The sequence below is a fragment of the Hypanus sabinus genome, chromosome 14, assembly GCF_030144855.1.
Source record: "Hypanus sabinus isolate sHypSab1 chromosome 14, sHypSab1.hap1, whole genome shotgun sequence".
NCBI classification, from domain to species: Eukaryota; Metazoa; Chordata; class Chondrichthyes; order Myliobatiformes; family Dasyatidae; genus Hypanus; species Hypanus sabinus.
Genome location: NC_082719.1, coordinates 2080707 through 2101167, shown reverse-complemented (window position 1 = coordinate 2101167; position 20461 = coordinate 2080707). Strand labels below are relative to the sequence as shown.

General features: G+C 39.4%; 2 protein-coding genes across 5 annotated transcripts in view; one reads left to right on the top strand and one right to left on the bottom strand.

Annotated features, from left to right (window-relative positions):
- The window catches only part of arhgap24 (Rho GTPase activating protein 24), a 454853-nt gene extending 447449 nt beyond the window's left edge, over positions 1–7404 (top strand). The window contains exon 10 of one of the 2 annotated variants that reach the window (XM_059988689.1): positions 6193–7404. In XM_059988689.1, the coding sequence (XP_059844672.1) occupies positions 6193–6436 (244 nt within the window). In that variant the 3' untranslated portion in view covers positions 6437–7404. The remainder of the gene's footprint in view (positions 1–6192) is intronic. The other variant, XM_059988690.1, reaches the window with a different exon arrangement.
- Positions 7405–12876: 5472 nt separating this feature from the next.
- Positions 12877–20461, bottom strand: part of mapk10 (mitogen-activated protein kinase 10) — a 158816-nt gene continuing 151231 nt past the window's right edge. For all 3 annotated transcript variants that reach the window (XM_059988688.1, XM_059988686.1, XM_059988687.1), the window contains one exon: positions 12877–18894. In XM_059988688.1, coding sequence (XP_059844671.1) covers positions 18755–18894 — 140 coding nt within the window. In that variant the 3' untranslated portion in view covers positions 12877–18754. The remainder of the gene's footprint in view (positions 18895–20461) is intronic.

Genomic DNA, 20461 nt, shown 5'->3' with positions numbered 1-20461 from the left:
CGTGTGATTGCTTCCAGTAAGAAGCATTAACACAAGACTAGTGTGGTTTTCTAACAGAATCTCACATAATTTAGCACATCTCTCTGATCTGCTGTGGAATATTCAGGAAAGGGTGCAGCTCGGCAGTTGCAAAGCACAGAATGGTTGTCGTGGGGGAGAGACAAGCTGGAAAGGAGTGACATTCACCGCGAGTGACGAGCAAAGTGTAGGTAAATGAGATACATGCGGAAGAGAAATCCAGGTCAGACCCCTCGTAAGGAGAGCCTGGTAGAAGGCGGCTACGAGAGTCTCCTCAAAAAATAAACAGGATCACTGCTGTTTCCGTCTGGAGTGAGTTTCTCATGCAGGAGTCTAGAGTTGTTCAGCTGAGGAGCCATGCATCAGGAAATACTGAGAGGCTGGCACAAAGCATACGAGCATGTATGTATGTATATATGTATGTATATATGTATGTATATATGTATGTATTTACTTACTTATCAATTATTTATTTATTTATGCGTGCATCATATTCAGTACAAGCAAACCTGTAAAGCAGGATGTGAGAGAGATTTGTTGGTCATCTGCCTGTACTTTGTATGTGTAATGATATGGAGTGAGATGATCACCTGGGATGGGGTAAGATTTTGCAGGGTTCTGAGGAGAAGCATGTAAGACGGAATCCAAGTGAAGGGTTTCAACCCGAAATGTCTGCTGTCCATTTCCTACTATAGATGCTGCCTGACCCTTTGAGCTCCCCTGCACTCTCTGTGTTGACTGTTACAGCCCTGACTGACAATACTCTCTTGTGTTCAGCCAGGAGCTTCAACTCCTAATAGCATTAACCTTCCTCCCATTCCAGTTTCAGGCTTTTGTCTCATAGCCCTCCCTCTGATTCCAAGGTTCATTTTATTTTATTTTCAAAGTACACATGTCACCATATACAACCCTGAGATTAATTTTCCTGCGGGCATACTCAGCAGATCTATGGAATAGTCACTATAACAGGATCGGCGAAAGATCAACCAGAGTGCAGAAGACAACAAACTGTGCAAATGCAAATATGAATAAGTAGCAATAAGTAATGAGTACATGAGATAAAGAGTCCTAAAGTGCTGTCATAGGAATATTTCACTGATGTGGCAAGTGAGTGGTCCTTCTGTTCAAGAGCCTGATGGTTGAGGGGTAATAACTGTTCTTGAATCTGGTGCTGCGAGTCCTGAGGCTCGTCTCCATTCTACCTGATGGCAGCAACGAAAAGCAATCATGGCCTGGGTGGTGGGGATCTCTGATGATGGATGCTGCCTTCCTGTGACAGTGTTTCATGCTGATGTGTCAATGGTTGGGAGTGCTTTACCTGTGATGGACTGGGCCAAATCCATTATCTTTTGTAGGATTCTGGGTCTCTTTGTTGCTTTGGTCTACTCTCGTCTGTTGGCAATATTATGCAGCATACAGCATGTTATGTGAAGTAAAAACAGAAAATGCTGTTAGCAATCCCCAGGATAGGCAGCATCTGTGGAAAAAGAGGCAGAGGTCATGTTTCAGGTCCAAGACCTCTTTGTTGCGCTTTTCACTGATGCCACCTAACTTGCTGTTGGTTTCCAGCATCTTGTGATTTTGGTTTAGCATCCCAGCAACTGCAATTTATTTTGATCTTCGAGCAGTGCTGAATTCCCTACATCAGCTCAGCCTGCCTGTAGAGAGCTCCCACACTAACTCACCAATGATATCCCATCTTGAAGACACCAGTGTGATTTAACTTTGTACTCTTGTCGGTTGTGGCTCTCGTTCTGTCTGAATAGGGAGAAAGGGGTGGATGAGGGCCTGTTCCTGCACTAAATGACTGTTTAGGTAGAGGTTGGTCCCTGCCTTCCAGGATCTATTCCTTCAGGAACTGCTGGCCTCAGATTGAAAGCCACATCTGCATCCACCATAATGAAGTTTTTCTCATGGTCCAAATGAACTGAACGTAGGGAGATTGAGAGTGAAATAGTTTTCTTAAGTGAGCCCATTGTACATGGGTACAGTTTACAGCCACCTTTATGCATGGGAATCCTTCAATCCTGGCAAATTCCAGTGACTCTCCCTTACTAAAATCAAATAAATGAAATCAAATCTCTATGAATACTTTGGCACAACAGTGATCTGATGTGGACACTTGGACTGATCCCTTGTGAGGAGGTTAGAAGTCTGCTTGTCCCTGAGCCCCATTGCTGAAGGCCTTCCTGCAGAATGTCACATCTTGATGGATATCCTGGTGCAGGCCCTGTGGGCGCAGGTTCCTGAGCAGCCAGCTCTAATGTGTATGATAATTAAGAGCTCCCAGTGATCCTAGGATGCGATGGGACAGATAATCAGTGATGTAGGCTGGGGTTACTGGGAGTCTTTGCTATGACACCAGTCAAAGTGTACATCTGCAGCTGGAAGCAGCACCCTGTTAGCTGTGGACTTTGGCAGCAAGTGTATGTAATCTGCAGTTGACCGTGAAGATGTGCATTCTAGTCTCCCAGTGTTAGCTGAGCATCGATTTAGGCAGCAATACAAGCCACAAACAGATGGATGTGCTCTGGGTTATAGAATCATCAGGAAAAGAGCAGAGAAGCTAACAAAGGCAGAGGCCCAATAGAAACAGACAATGAAGAATTTGCAGAGTATGCAAATTAAGGGTGAACCATGTTCTTAAAAGCTTTGTAGGATGCGCTGCCTGCAGTGGGCAATGTTTTACACTTTGATTTGGGAACTCCCTCACTATGGAGAGATTGTAATGCACACAGGCCACTCGTTAATGTGCCTCATCTGGGCTTTTGACCAATATACCAGAGTGTTCCCACCCTCTGCCTCTTTTTTCTCATTCTTGTGTCTTAGTGCACAGAAACCAACTCGTCAGCCTGATTTGTTCACGCCCACTGAGATGCCTACCTACACTAACCCCATGATTCATGCATTTGGCCGATTTCCCTCAATTCCTTTCCTATCCAAGTTCCTGTCCAAATGCTTTTTAAATTCTGTGATTGTACCTGCAACTGCTATCTCATCTGGCAGCTCATTTTATCTACCCACCACTGACTCTGAAAAATCCTGCCTTCAAACCTTTATGTATTTTCCTCTCACTTTAAGCCCCTGTCCAGCATTTATAAACACTCCTACCCCATAAAAAGGCTGTTATTAGATACCCTGTCCGTGCCCTTCAACATCTCCTTGTAACAAAAGCCTAACACTTTATTTTTTCTAATCTTTCTACCGCTACCACTTCCTTCCCATAGAGTTCAAAGTAAATTTTGTTATCAAAGTCCATATGTCAACATATATAAACCTGAGATTCATTTTCCTGGGGGCATACTCAGCAAATCTATAGAACAGTAACTACAACATGATCAATGAAAGATCAACCAGAGTGCAGACGACAACAAACTGTGCAAATGCAAATATAAATAAATAGCAACAAATAATGTGAACATGAGATAAAGTGTCCTTAAAGTGATTTAAATTAGGAATATTTCAACGATGTGGCAAGTGAGTGTAGTAAGAGCCTGATGGTTGAGGGGTAGTAATTGTTCTTGAATCTTATGCTGTGAATCCCTAGGCTCTTCTTGGCAGAAGCGAAAAGAGATCATGGCCTGGGTGGTGGGGATCTCTGAAAATGGATGCTGCTTCTCCTATGACAGTGTTTGGTGTCGATGTGCTCAATGGTGGGGAGGGCTTTGCCCATGATGTACTGAGCTGAATCCACTACCTTTTGCAGGATTCTTCGTTCAATGGCATTGGTGATTCCTTGCCATTTGTGATTAGAACTGTACACTGTGTTCCAAGTGTACCCTAACCAATATCTAGCATAAGTATAATATAATGCCCCAACTCTTCTACTCAATAAAGTTCTTTATTAATGTAAAGTGCTTCAGTTGTAAAAGGTGCCATGTAAATGCAAGTCTCCTTTAAGCTTAATTCTTTGCAAGTTTATTGGTACAAATAAGGTAATTAATCAGAGTGTGACAGCTCCTTAAGCACATTATGCCTTTATTTACAAAATCTCTTAATCAGAATCCTGAAAACTTCAGATGTTTTACATAAGGTATTGGTATTATTCTGACTAAAATTAATTGTATTGTGACAGGTAGAGAGTTCAACCCAGATAAGTGTGAAGTGGTTCATCTCGGTAGGTGAAATTTGAAGACAGAATATAACATTAATGGTAAGACTCTTTCCTGGTAGTGTGGAGGGTCAGCGAGATCTTGGGGTCTGTGTCCATAAGACATTCAAAGCTGCTGCGCAAGTTGACAGTATTGTCAAGAAGGTGTGTTGGCCTTCATCAACCATGGGATTGAGTTCAAGAGCCATGAGGCAATATTCAAGCTATATAAGACGTTAGTTAGACCCCACTTAGAGTACTGTGTTCAGTTCTGGTCACCTCTTTACAGGAAGGATGTGGATACTATAGAGAGAGTGCAGAGGAGATCTACAAGGATGTTGCCTGCATTTGAGAGCATGCTTTATGAGAATAGGGTTTTGCACTTGGCTTTTTCTCCTTGGAGTGATGGAGGATGAGAGGTGACCTGGTAGAAGTGTGTAAAAAGATGAAGGGCATTGATAGCCAGAGGCTTTTCCCCAGGGCTGAAGTGGCCAATTTTAAGGTGCTTGGAAGTAGCTACAAGGGGGATGTCAGAGTTAAGTTTCTCACACAGAGAGCGGTGGGTGCATGGAATGCACTGCCAATGACGGTGGTAGAAGGTAGGTATATGGAGCTTAGAAAAATAGAGGGCTATGTGGTAGGGAAATTCTAGGCAGTGTCTAGAATAGGTTACATGGTCGGCACAACATTGTGGGCTGAAGGGCCTGTAATACACTGTAGATTTCTATGTTCTATGAAGCTTGTGAAGGCTTCAATTTCTTTTTGTTATTGTGTGTTGAGTAATTTGGGTTATCCCTTAGAGGATATGAAAGGCATTTTGTAAATGCAAGTACTTCTATGGAAATAGAAAAGTTACAAATACCTGACAGAATGGAAATGTCCTCATCCAAGTGTGAATGATTAACCTCTGACTCTATTTCAACCTCATCCTCAGAAGAACTACCTGAGATATTCTGACAATCATAGGTATAGATGTGAGGTGGAGTGTACATTGACCAGATGCATCATGCCCTGGTATGGGAACATTAGTGCCCTTGAATGGAAAATCCTACAAAAGGTAGTTGATATGGCCCAGCCCATCATAGGTAAAGCCCTCCCAAATATTGAGCTCATTTACATGGAGCATTGTCGCAGGAAAGCAGTATCCATCATCAAGGACCCCTGCATCCAGGCCATGCTCTCTTCTTGCTGTTGTCATCAGGAAAGAGGTACAGGAGCCTCAGCACTCACACCAACAGGTTCAGGAACAGTTATTATGCCTCAACCATCAGGCTCTTGAACCAAAGAGGATATCTACAAAACTTTGCTTGCCCCATCACTGAACTGTTCTCACAACCTCTGGACCTGTTTTCAAGGACAGTTGCATGTTCTCAATATTTATTGCTTATTTATTAATTGCTATTATCCTTAGTATTTGCACAGTTTGTTGTCTTTTGCACATAGGTTGTTGTCTGTCATGTTGGTTGTAGTCAGAATCTCTATATGAAAATCCTTTAGACTTCAGAAGCTTCAACATATAGTCTAGGTATTATTCTGACTAAAGGAACTTGTGAAGGCTTCAAATTTTTCTTGTTATTGGGTGTCAAGTGGTGACATACATGTACTTGAATAATAGCTTTACTTTGAACTTTGGGGAAGGAAATGATGTGACAATGTGAACTATGAACTTAATTTTATGATATTTACTTCCATTGGCTTTAGCAGAAGACAAATTTATACCCCAACCACTCTCCCTCTCACTGCTTCTGTAATATAATTTCCATTTTCAATTAGATCAAATTGAATTAAAAGCAATTTATTTCTATAACAGCAGTTAATCTGCTAGAGCAATTTAAGGCCTAGGCAGAAAGGTAAAGCTCTTTACAGCTGCCTGCTAAAATCATGTGTATTAATCATATAGTATGCATCATTTTGCCATAAATAAATGCTTTATTTTTTAATAATATTCATACCTTGATTTTTTTGCCAGGGTAATATGGTCAACATTCAACTACATTGGAGCATCTGTCAGAGCTAGCATTAGAGTATTGATCTTTCTCTTCCATTTTTTGTTAATTTCTTCTTTTAATTTGCTACTTTGACAGCTTGGAGCAGCGAAACCTTGAGCTGGAGTCTGAGGTAATGACCCTTCATGAGGAACTGGACCAGGAAAGGAAGAAGTATACCATGGTAGAAATAAAGATGAGGAACACAGAGCGTGCACGGGAGGATGCCGAGAAACGCAATGAAATGTTGCAAAAAGAGATGGAGCAGTTTTTCTCAACCTTTGGTGACCTAACTGTGGAAACACGAAGGTCTGATCGAAGTAATACCATATGGATACAGTAAAAATCCAAAGATCAGAACAGAAGTTGGGGAAGAGAAGATCAGGTGACTGGTCACCTGAATAGAGTTACACTCAATGACATTCAAAACCTTGAAGGATAAAATGCATCTCAACTGAACTTGCCAGTATTTTGATTGTGTACTTACCACCTTGTTATAACCTGTAAGCTCCATGTAATTATGTTACTGTTAAATGTTACAGCTGGTTGTGTATATAGCTTAAATGAAAAAAAATATCAGTGGCATCTATATATCTCAAAGAGAAAAAGAAATCTTTTAACAAAAGCCTTGTATTTAAACTGCTAAAGTTAATATTGTTGTGTTGCAATTTAGCTTTTTATTGAGGCTTTTTAACTTGCACTTAACATAAGCTATTTTTTAGCATTGTGGTACAGTTGACCTGTTTTGTAATTCATTCTTTTGTTCCCCTATCTTTCTGGGGCAAGAAAACTTCGAAGAATTTAAAGGTTATGAAATGGGCAATGGAATATGTAAAGTTAAATATTGAATAGAGTGGCGATGCTTCATGTGCCATTTCATTTGTTCTTGACCAAAAACAAAGTGTACATACTTTATAAAAATATAACAGATAAATTACCTAAATCTTTCCAGTGGCTGTACTGCTTTATAACAGTATGTAACCTGATGTACTGTAGTTAAATTTGTCTTCCTTAAACATATCAAGCTTCTATTTTTACACCACTCCTATCCATACTTAATGCCAGTTCATGAAAATGTAATTAATGGGGAAATCCCTACAAAAAAGTTGAATTGGTCAACTACCAAAGGTTTTCTTTCAGAGTAGAAAGATCTGATAAATGGTACCATTTTATTTTAGGCTGAGTGTCTATTTTAAAAGGTTCCTTCATATCTCACTTCAATATAAGCTCTTGTGTGATGTTGATTATAGTTAAGTAAATACCAGATGGATGGGTCGAGAGGCATAACTGAAGCTTAATGTCAAGTAGACTCACTGAAATGCCTGTAGTAAAAGTCATGTATGCATCCAGATGTACTGCAACCTCCTTTCAGAGTTCCATATCTTTGGTCTTTCCCCCTTATGCTTTAATCTTGAGGTATTTATCTAAATTCATGCCTCAGGATTCAGTTGAATAAGGTTGTGAATTATCTTCTAAAATAACAAGAATCTGAGCAATATTCCCAATTCTCCTTGGCTCTACATTCAGGTATTTTTAAGAATTTCCCATTTTGGTGACAAACTGTAAAAGCTGATTCATCGATCATTTAAAATGGTATTTTAAAGCCACGTGGACTCAATATTTTGCAAGTTCACTTCCATTTCCAGCTCTATGCAGTACTGTCCTTGGAAAGGATCCTGAAACAGTTTCTCTTGAAAGTGCCAATATCTTTACTGGGCCTTTACTGTCACAGTAGTTGTGAACCTCTGATATACCCTGTGTGTCCTTGCCTCTGTCAATATGGATATGTTGGCTCTTCTTTTAAGGCTGTCTATGGTATCATGGAAATGCATAGAAATGGGTTCCTGGAGTCCACCTGGTTCATATTGATCACGATGAAATCAAAGAATTTCCAAACATGTTTATAACTAGATAATCTACCGTATTTTCAATTTTTATCAGGACTTTGTGTGTCAGAGTTTTCTGATTTTCTTTGAAGAGCAAGTTCTCTATTTACATTCTATCTGGCAGTCCAATATTATGATTAACAAATCCTTTACTAAATTTTGAATATGCAATGGATTACATCAAGAGCACATAGATGCTAGTTAAATATGACTTCACCATCACAAAAATCTTTGAGTTTTGCAGATTACACTTCATCTATTTGTGGTCCTTTCCAGGTAATAAATCCCCAACAAAATTTCTAGTAAGTCAAAGGAAACACTCCCAAGGTTGGTTAAAGTGATTGGTGGGATTTCAGTTTAATCTAGCAATCTGCATTATACGATCTTGACTAACTGCATTGTGTTACCTTGGACAAATAATATTTGCACTGATGGAAACGAATTCCACAACTAAATTTACAATTTCATTGGGATGGACCAAGTCCTCTGGCTGGCTGCTGGTTGTGTTAGCTGAGAAAAGTTATAACTTGGTTTCTGCAGATTTGGACTTCTCTCAGACCTGCATTTCAGTTGATTCATCTAAAAGTAGTCAGCAATTTTTTTATTACAATTTCTAATAATCTAGTAGTTTTCCCAGAATTCGTGATACCCCAACTAACTGATTAACAGTTTGGATTAGGCATTATCCTGAATGAAGAATGAATAGTGCTGAGTTTTAATAATCATGATGTTTTTAATAATTGGCATTGGCATTGGCATTAATCAGCTCCCAAGGTCTTGATCTCTGGAATTCTATTAGGGAACTTCCTGCATCTCCAGTTTTCTTTCCTTCTTAAAGCTAGTCCCTAAACCTACATTTGCCTTACCTGGGTTGTCAAACGTTGCTTGCTAAATATGCAATGAAGAACCACAGAAGCTTAAAGGTGTTATATTACTCTAGGTTGGTGTTGTGACAGTTGATAACAAAAACTTTTCCTATTGGAAAGAATGTCTTTTATATACAAAATCATAGCTTCATAACTGCATTCATTTTCTTTTTCAAACCATGCTTCCACATAATGATCAGTTTTTTTTTCTTGTAATACACCTAGTTTCTTTAAGTACTGATACTGGTGTGCTTATTCTTGTGAAAAACTGATACATTAAGAAAGTCATTACTTTTCCTCTGTTTCCTTGATGCATTCATGCAAAATTCTGAAGTGAGCAATAATTCTGTGTTATGGCACCATTACACAGCTAATGGTTTGTTTTCCCTCATTTCGCTTGAACATACTGTAAAATGGTTTCCTGCTGTTTTTTTTAATTTTTGAACTGTATCTCCACATGAACTCTTAAGCATAGCCCACTATTCAAAATGTTAATGGCTGATATCGTGGCCCTTAACTACAGTTCTTCCACCTCCAAATACCCCTCGTTGTTCTTTATCTGAAACTTAATTTCTTCTAATGACCAGCCTCCACCACCTTCTGAGGAGGAGATTTGTCAAGATTTACTATCCACTGAGAAAAAGCTTCTATACTTGTTTGCAATCTTTGCATTTTTCCCTGTCTCCATGATTCTTTATTGTTTCAAAGTCTTCAGATTACTCACTTTATATTTATATTTAACCTCAAGCAGAATAATAATATGCTGCTTAATTTCAAAATAGAAATAGGAGGAAGGGCCAATGCTGAGCTGAATTGAATTGAATTGACTTGACTTCTTACATCCATACATGAGAAGTAAAATTCTTTACATTACGTCTCCATCTAAATGTATGACGTGCAATTTATAGTAATTTGTAATAAATAGTATGTACAACAGGACAGTCAATATAACATAGAAATACAATTGTACCAGTGTGAGTTAATCAGTCTGATGGCCTGGTGGAAGAAGCTGTCCTGGAGCCTGTTGGCCCTGGCTTTTAGGCTGTGGTACCATTTCCTGGATGGTAGCAGCTGGAACAGTTTGTGGTTGGGGTGACTCGGGTCCCCAATCATACTTCTTTGATGACTTTTACATACCTGTCTCTGGAAATGTCCTGAATAGTGGGAAGTTCACATCTACAGATGCACCGGACTGTCCACACCACTCTCTGCTTTGTGTTGTGATTGAGGGAAGTGCAGTTCCCATACCAGGCAGTGATGCAGCCAGTCAGGATGCTCTCAATTGTTCTCCTGTAGGAATCCTTAGGAGTTGGGGATTCTTCAACTGTTGAGGTGAAAGAGGCACTGTTGTGCTTTTTTCACCACACAGCCAGTATGTACAGACCACGTGAGATCCTTGGTGATGTGGATGCCAAGGAACTTAAAGCTGGTCACCCTCTCAACCCCAGATCCATTGATACCAATATGGGTTATCCTGTCTCCATTCCTCCTGTAGTCCACAACCAGCTCCTGTGTTTTTGCAACATTGATGGAGAGGTTGCTTTCTTGACACCACTGTGTCAGGGCAATGACTTCTTCTCTGTAGACTGCCTCATTATTATTTGAGATTAGGCCAATCAATGTAGTATCGTCAGCAAATTTAATTAGCAGATTGGAGCTGTGGGTGGTGCCACAGTCACGGGTATACAAGGAGTAAAGAAGGGGGCTTAGGACACAGCTCTGAGGGGCACCTGTATTGAGGGTCAGAGGGCAGAGGTGAGCGAGCCCACTCTTACCACCTGCCGGCAATCTGACAGAAAGTCCAGGATCCAGCTGCACAAGGCAGGGTCAAGGCTGAGGTCTCTGAGCTTCTTGTCAAGTCTGGATGGAATTATGTTGTTGAATGCTGAAATGTAGTCAAGAATCGCATTCTCACGTAAGCATCCCTCTTCTCCAGATGTGTAAGGACGGTCTATTGCGTCATCTGTCGATTGGTTGTGTCAGTAGGTGAATTGTAAGGGGTCTAATCTGGGTGGTAACATGCTGCAGGTTTAGTCCTTGACCACCCTCTCAAAGAATTTGCTTAATATTGAGGTGAGTGCGACAGTATGCCAGTCGTTCAGACATGTTACCTTGGTCTTTTTAGGTACAGGAACAATGGTGGATATTTTGACGCAGGAGGGCACTCTACACTGGGAGAGGGGGAGATTAAAATGTCTGTAAACACACCTGCCTGTTGTGCCCTGCACATCCTAAGTACCACCCTGGGACACTATTCGGTCTCACACCAATTCCTTTAATTCGGACTGGTGAAGTAATATTCTGGAGCTCATTTAAGGGGAATGTTTCTGGTAAGAATTGGTGATGCAGTCAGAAATCTAGAAGACAGCACTTTTAACCTCTGAATTCCTGATGCACTTTTCAGTTTTGGACCAAAAAATATTCCAGACACAAGTAACATCACTCCTGTGGAGTCAGTGGTTAAGATCTGCTGGGTCTCCTAACATCATTTTGTTTCTAATTTTCATACATAATGCTCTCACCTTGACTGGCAGTAATTTTAAGCAATCAAAAAAGGGTTCCATTTCAAACAGTAAAGTTGCAGATGGTGTGTAAATGGGACAGTGTATTGTTAGAGATAATCATTATTTGGTGACCTCAGACCATTGTAGATTGTAAGTTTTGAATTCAGGCCCTCATGTACAACAATAAATTTTGCATCAGGACGTCCAGAAGTTTCATCAGGAATGCCACACTATGCACAACACATTTTGTGCAAACTATGTCATGGCATCGCAGATGAATAAAGTGGCTTTAAAATAAATTATAGCTTTCCTAAAGAATCTTTGAAAGCTGAGCGGTTTATTGAGTTGTATTACAAATTCAGTGCCATGTTAGTTTCAAGATGGTTATTTTTAGTCATAACCACACAGCTTACCTTTACATGAAAACTCAGAGGGCCTTTAGGAAGGGAGTGTGAGCGCGTTTCATTTGCTGATTGCTTGGGAGTGAATCACCGTGCTGGTGCAGGAACCATGGGAATGGATGGGGTTGAGCTTGTTCTGATGGGTGGTTAGACAGGGGTTGCACTCAAATGGTAGCTGAGAGATCTTTATATTTTTAAATCTGTCCTTTTTAGCGGTTTGTGATGGAATGTTAGGAGGAAGATTTTATATGGAAGGAGTGGTTAGGAGCTTTGACTGGTGATTTTTGCAGTAGATTAAAATATCTTCTGATGCTATTCAGCAGTGACTGGACAGGTCCACAACTATTTCAGACTTTGTGTCATTCACTAACATCATTTTCAAAAGAGACTGAGGGTCACATTGCTGTCCAAGCTGTAATCTGATGGAGGCGTGGTCTGCTGAAGTGAATGTCCCCTAATTTTCATGTTATTGATATTTGGTTATTATAATACCGAGTCAGTTTCCTCTGCTAGATTGTTGGCCACGCAATGCAGACAGTTATTCCTGGCTGTATTAAGAGCTTCTGCAAAGCAACATGTTGCAATACTTGTTAGATTGAAAAATGAAAGAACTGTGTATATTTGCCCTCGAGTCTCCAGTCTTCCTCTTTGTTTTCATCCCATATACTGTAGGATTTTATGGCGTATGGATTAACTATTGTGTATATTTTCCCAGGCTATGATGGGGGTATGTCATATTATCCCTGAGAAGAATCTCACTGACTGTGACCCGAGGTGAAGACCAATCTGTGAAGTGCCAAACTGAAAATAAAACCACAAAGAACAGAGGTTGTCTCTTGTCTTGCAACAGTGGACTTAACTGTGCACAGCGCAGAAAGGGATCCCACAGCTGTGCAAAAACTTTGTGACTAAGATGTCTAAATAGTAGCTGGCAACAGCCTCTATGTGATTAGATCACGGGCAGCAAGATGTCCTTTGCAAATAATCACTATTCTGGTACAGAAATAGTGTTAAATCTCCACAGACTGACTGAATCTGCTAATTATCATACATCAGTGAAGCATAATTTCCCATTTTAAAGGCATATTTTATTGATTTTTTTAATCACATACATATATTTTCTACATAGATGGTAGCTTTAAAATCTTGAGTGCTTTATTTTCTGTCCAGACTTGATTTTAAAAGTCAGGTCCTATCCTGGAGCTGGACCTTGAGGAACCATCTTCCTAAGCACTGCTGTTGACTCATTCTTACATCCTAACAAAATTGATCACAAACAGTACAAAATAAAACAAGCAACCACCGGAGTTTGTTTAAAATCAAACCTGACACAAAGTCATCACATCGGATTCCAGTTGTGATCGCAGCTGACCTCATCGTAATGGTGCGGTTTCAGAGAGAAATCTTATTGCACCGCTGTTTAAGTGAAAATATCTGGACGTTATGAACATACTTTGAGTTAAACTGACAAATGGTATTGAGAAGTCTCATTAAAATATTTTTAAACATTACTTTTTATATAAAATCCTCTTCCCCAAACAAAACATGTTTTTTCTTTGTAAACCCCTTCCATAATCGGAAAGATACCCAAATAGAGCTGTCACATCCAGTTATTACTTTTCCCCTTTGCATAACTTCCACAAACAAGCAACTGTGGAAGTCACCTCACCATTAACAAGGATTTGGCAGTCATTAAATAATCATCATTTATTTAATTAACTGGAAAAACAGCTTTTTTTTCTCTACAGCCAGTTAATCGAATAATCACACCAAGCTTAGAAAGGCATTATCTGGTGTTGGATGGTCCTTTATTTGAATTTGTTATTCTTGATATTTTGCCCCTATCCCCATCAATGCTGGCTACAGTTATGGACATCTCATTTCAACCATTCCAGGTATGGCTCATTCTAGGACAAAATAGCTTTGCCATCCCTTTCCCAACCCCAAATAACCCCACTTCATTTCTGATGGGACTCACTAACATTCCAAATTAACCTGAAAGCTGAGTGATATTGCTATTACAGTGATTCAGCAAATCAAAAGGCAGGAGCTTTGCTTGTCAGTTAGTCACACTTGTACAAGCCCCTCCTTTTCCAAAAAAAGAGGAGCTACAAAATTATGAAGGGAAGAGAAGTACATTCAGTTGAAGATGACCTTTATAAAAATGATTGCTGATTGATTGACAGATCCAGGAAACTTTACAGTAGCCCCTCTGATTTTTAGTATAACCAGACTGTGCTTCACATACCTTCAGAAAGAGAAGCATTCTATATGCTATTATAATTTGTGATTCAGCTTTACAGGAAGCATCTTTATTACAAGTCTGCAGGACAGAAGCCTCAGGTAGGATGCATGCAGGGATGCTGCATTTTAATTAGCTGAACTTTTAACTTCGTAACTTTAAAAATTTGAACATAACTTTCCATAAGCGACATTATTCCATTCAGACAGTCCAGGAGAAATTTCCTGAAGTGAAGCACTTACATATAGGAAATCGGAAAGGAATGTTCTTATATCTTGTCATGTCGATGATTTGTTTTTAGACGAACATGAAGACCGAAGTGGGTACCTCAGCACAGTGATTAGCAATGATCTGCTTACAAAATTCAGCAATAAAACTTTTTAGACCGTACCATTCAATATGCGATGCTTTGTGAACACACTTTAGTGAATGGAACCTGAGCTGACTAATTCAGACCCCTTTGTGCTGAAATCGTTTGGACATAAAATAGAATACAATTAAGATTCAATAACAATTTTCAAATTCTGCAATATTGTTGACCAAGTCCTCTATAACCTATTAACTTTTCATTAAATCTGTTAGTCAAATTGTGAAAGGTAAACTAGAATTTATAGTATCTTATTAGATAATTAAAACAAATGGAACACAGCTGTAGACCCCTACCTCATCCAATGGAGCAAGCTGTTCAATCATCCCAGCTCTTTAATAGAGACAGGTGAAAGTTTCATTGGGATGTTTAGCTGCTGGGTCTTCCTAAATCCAGTAACTGCAGTTCTTTTTACAATGGAACAAGGGCTATTCATTTTCACATGATATGAGAGTTGATTTTATGTGACAACATGTACTCAATTTGTCCCACTGCGATGATACCATTTATTGGAACGATGCAGGAATAATTACTGTAAAGCTGATTGTTTGTCTAGCATGCTCCATCCCTGTCACATTTTTGATACTTCTTTTGACAAGACAAATTGTTTTTCAGTTTTTATTTTTATTTTCCCTCTTTGAAATATTTCATGTAGTGTTGCTTAGAGCAGGAATGTTGTGGAACTGAAACAAGCACTCAGAGGCAATAACATCTTATGATCACGCTACTTCACTGTATTACTTACAAACTTGGGGGTTACTATTAAAGTATATGGCATATAAATTTAAAGACGCCTCAGAGAAGCATTGCTGGCATTGTGATGGCCAATAAATTTGGTTACAAAGATAGGACTTAGAAAGGCTTATGGAGAAACCTCCGACATTTAAGTGCTGCACATCTAAAGGTAAGGCAATGCTTTGCTTCATGGTGGAAGCCCGAGGTGTTCAAGTGACCAGAACTTGTGATGACTGAATTCTAGGAGGGTTATAGCATTGGTTATTTAATACAGGTTTTGTTAAACAGCATTATTGAGGCAACAAAATACAGGACTCTTTCTAGCCAAGACGGTGCTGAACTGCAGACCTTGTCAAGCTCTTGGCTCAGACTTGTCTTGCACTTTAAGGTCACAGAAATTGTTTAGGAGACAGAGAGGGGAGTTAGGGGTCAGATTGGGGTTTAGGAGCAGGAATGAAGGGAGTTGGAGAACAGGCTGAAGCCTAGGCCTCAAAGGCCATGACAACACGGACGTAGGACTGCTGAGGTCTTTGTCTACTTGGGAAGTCAGAAGCCTGCTATCTGCAAATGAACAAGGATAGAGACCCGGAGGTGACCTGCCTGGGGCTGGAGTACTGTCTCTGTGTGTGGGAAGATGGAAAGGGCTTTGTTTTGCTGAACATTTTGGGCATGCTGTGCTGGGACCGACCGAAATGTGTAGCAACACTTGCAGGCTGCCCCCCAGCACGTCCTTAGGTTGTGTTAGTTGTTAACTCACTGTATGTTTCGATGCTCACATGACAAATAAACAAATCTAAATTTGACTCTTTTAGAGATTCATCTCTGGAACAGATGTAGAATGGGTGCTGGCAGTAGCATTGCCCATGCTCAAACCTGCAGGCTGAGGTCCACTGCAGCACAATAGCATAGTGGTTAGCACAACAGTTTACAGTACCAGTGACCCAGGTTCAATTCCCACTGCTGCCTGCAAGGAGTTTGTACATTACATGTGGATTTCCTCTGGGTGCTGTGGTTTCCTCCCAAAGTCATACAGGTTGGTAGATTAATTGTATATTGCCCCGTGATTAGGATAGGGTTAAATTGGAGGATTGCTGGGCGCCATGGCTCAAACAAATAATGTGAACAACTCAGCTTTGTGAGCTGAGCTGAGAAAAGTTGATGTGGTTCAGACCATACAATTCCTCAGCTCTAACTCTAAATTATAACCTGCTGACAACCTGTTCCATGCTCTTCTTTTTGAGGTCAGCATCCACAGGCAAAGAAAGGTCTTAATCTACTTTGAATCCCACAAAACCCACAGCTCTTCTTCTTTCTCAAACAGTATGGGCTTGATGAAGTTACTGCATAAAAAGGGCTGCTGCTTGCAACAGCCATTGATGTGCATGATATTGTAACTGTGGTCAAGTGCTACCCAGACTAGAATGCAACCTGTTTCTGTTTGTTACTTACTTGGACTTTACCTTCAATATGTAAGGTGTACCTTACCAAGTTGGCAAGGGTGAGGTGTGGAAATTGCAAACGTAATGGGCTAATGGTGTAACAAAATTCAGAAATTCATAAAGAAAAAGTACTATTGCAAAAGAAGGATAAAGTAATTTATGATATTAGTTGGCTTCTAAGAAATCTATCTCAGCAGTACAAGCCTGCTAATCCCAAACATTTTGTTATATGTGAGGTGTGTACACTGAGCAGAGTTTTGCTGAAGTTGAGAAATCCAGGGTATACTAGTACTTAAAAAAGTGGGTCACATTTTTCAGTAGTGTAGCCTCATTTTCCTTCAAATGTTGCCTTAAAGTTTCAAATCAAACTCCAGAGTCAGAGACTGAATTTCAAATCGGCCCCCACTCCTGGCAAGGCTCTGCTGCCTCAAGAAACTAGACAATACCCTCAAAATGGCAAGACAACAAGGAAGTCTTCTCTCTATTTTAAATGTTAAACTAAACTAAAAATATGTTCATTGAACAGGTATTTTTGCCTAGGTACATTAGTAGCTAAAAATGGTCCCCATGTGCTTTATAGCTTTGGGTATCTGTGTTGCTTTGCCTCGAGGCAAACAAAGTCCTGACTACTTTTGTAATAATCCACAAAATGTTTCTAAAAACTTCAGATTCTCAATCAGTCAGTCATTTCAAAGTTTAATTTAGAAATCAGCTATTTTGGTTGAGGCTATGTCTTTACCATTGAACAATCAATTCAATCTGGTCAGAGCTGTGTCATTCTCCACTGTGTCATTTCAATCTTGAATTTAAATTGAATTTGTACCATTCTATCTACAATGATCTCACCAGGACTGTAAATCACCGTGCTATTTTTTTTTGGTACAGTTTGCATCACTTAGGTCCTGAATGTTCATCCCTAATGTTTTCCTTGTCAGATAAAGCTTTTGATTTAATGTCAAGTAGTAATTTCCTCCTCATTAATACAAGTTTCAATAATTGAAGATAACTCCATGTTTACCTGTGAACAGAGAAGACTAATTATGAGACCATGCAGATTCAGCATTTAAGGGGTTTAAGAGTACAGCAACATTATTTCAGTTCCAGGCTGTTTACATTATGTATCACATTATAGCTTACAATACAACTAGGTATAACTTTTTCCTTCCATTTACTGTAATATATTTGGAAGTTTGATCATGCACAACTACAGGCAAATGCAACTAAAGACCGTGCAGCCATCTACAGCAAGGTGTGCCATTGCTTTATATGTGCATGTCCTTTATTTTAGTGGTCAAAAGTTACCGCCTTCTCAAACCAGAATACAGATGAAGCTATGAGCAGAAATTCAATAGATCTCTCAATCTGAGCATAATTCTAACTTTGCTATGCCTATCCCATTCGAATCACTGTCAGTGATTTGCCTCAACGCCATAATATGTGCTTACTTGCTGTAATTTACTGAAGGGCTTTTGATTTAGTTTTGAATACATTATAATGGTATAACAGAACACAATGGTAATGTCACTTTAGAGACATATTGTTCTATAAAATTTGGAACATAATAAGACTTTCTTAAGTGCATGAATTTGGCAAATATGGATTGTAGCCAAGTAGTGCCAGCCGAGAAATATCAAAACAAAACATTATAGATTATTATCTGTGCATGGCCATTTTCCACATGCATTTATCTACCCTTAATTAGAGAAAAATTAGTTTTCAAACTGCAATGATATTCAATGTTCAGATGATTAATAGATTTATATCTCCTTTGATTAATAGATTTATATCTCATTCTGACAATATTATCACATTCCCAAATTTGATCCTTCTGGTATGCATGTGGGCATTTATAGCAATCCTACTAAGTGATTATAGTAAGCATATTCAAAATGAATAAGAATAGGGACACATATTGCAACTTTAAGGAGACAAAAGTGCATTTAGTTTTAACTATAATGCTGTATCTTTTCTGCTCACCTTCTGAGTTCAAAGCCAGTTTCAGGGAGCTAATTTATAAACATATATTTACGTACTTTGAAATGATGCTGCTTGATACTCTTAATGAATGTCAGCTTTGGTGGAATGAGACATAAGCAAAGCATTTTGACATAATATTTTAGCATCAGTACTTCCACGGTCATTTTTAAATAGTTCATTTCCAGAGTATTTAGTATTTGCATCATTTTCTAAAGAAGAAGTGGCTCCGCAGGCAGACGGTTAGTCACCTGCAACAGAGGGGTCCTGCTGAAGTTTCCAGGCTGCTGTCAGTGTCGGATGCGAGGGTCTGATCGGTTGACATAGATGAGATGTCATTTACTGATGAGGATGGAGGAAGGCTGTCGCTGCTATTCACTGCTGCACCTGTGCTAAGAAAATTAACAGTAGAGCCATAAAATCTGGGAACACTGTTCAATGAGATCTAAACCCTTTACATGATTGTGCAAGTGTACATTCACATGTATAAAGTCCACTTGCTGCTTATACTTCCAGACATTACAGGTTCGTTACCATCATTCGGCAGATTCAGCTTTACATTGACCCTGAGCCTTTACATTAAAGGCCAACTATGCTCACTGTCCACAGAGAAATTTACTTAAACAATCCAGGCAACTCTGCAAAAGAGAAAATTGTTTTAAAAACATTGTCTTTTGTGAACATACGATTTTTTTAAGGGGGGAGATAAGCACATTATATGAATCAGGGAATCTAACCAAAGCCAAGCCTGTTGGTGTGGTGATCATTATAGATGAGTACTCTATTGCAGGATCACTCTTTATACTCCAGACCACAAAAAGTGTGAATTCCCAGTACAGCAGCGTTTTGTACTGTACAGTTCTGTTAGCTTCGAATAACTACTAGGGATAGCCCTCGCTAATGGGAGCCTGCTTCATTTTTATTTCCAGAGTACTGGCAGCTGGAGGAACTCAGCAGGCCAGGCAGCATCTATGAAAACACTGAGTAACAAATTATGTATTTTGATGGAATACAAAACAAATTAGAACACTACCAACACTACTATAAAGCTGTGTATTAGTTCCGGATAGTTAGTGACGGAGGAATTTGCCCAGTGTACGCAATGAACAAAATCAGCGCAGGCATCGAGTGCAGATAATGGAGAGACTTCATAGACTGCTGTCGACGATGGCATCTCCACATCTTCAGTTTCATTGTAACATTCAAGATTATTGTCAATGCCATCAAATTCTTTGTAGTTGCTAACTTGTTGAAGTTGTGAAATGGTCTAATTTTCACTACTGGCCATTTCTGGCACCTCCAAGTCTGAATACCTGAAACCACAGTGATCCTCACCACCCAGGACATGGTCTCTTTTCACTGCTGCCATCAGGAAGAAGATACAGGAACCTCAGGACTCACACCACCAGGTTCAGGAACAATTATTACCCTCAACCATCAGGTTCCTAAACCAAAATGGACAACTGTACTCAACTCCACTTGCCCCAACTCTGAAATGTTCCCACAACCTAAGCACTCACTTTCAAGGGCTCTTCATTTCATGTTCTTGATATTTATTGTTTATTTATTGTTATTATCTCTTTTCTCTTTTTCTTTTGATTCAATTGAGTTTCTTGTATTTACTATGAATGCCTGTAAGAAATCTCAGGGTCATATACAGTGACATACTTGTAATTTGACAATAAATTTAATTTGTACTTTTGAAATTGGAGTTTAAAAGGAAGATGGTAAAATGGGGCCATGGTAAATTTAATGAGAGTGTGGGAAAGAGTGCAACAGTGAATTTAAAGGATAAATGGCTAAACAAATCCCACTGGATTGAGTTCCAAAGGTTCACTACTCTCTAGGTGAAGAAATTCCTTCTTTTCTCCATCTGAGAGAGACTATTAGTTTTAGATATCTAAACATGTAACAATATCCCTACACCCATCTTGCCAAGCCTGAGAATTCCCTA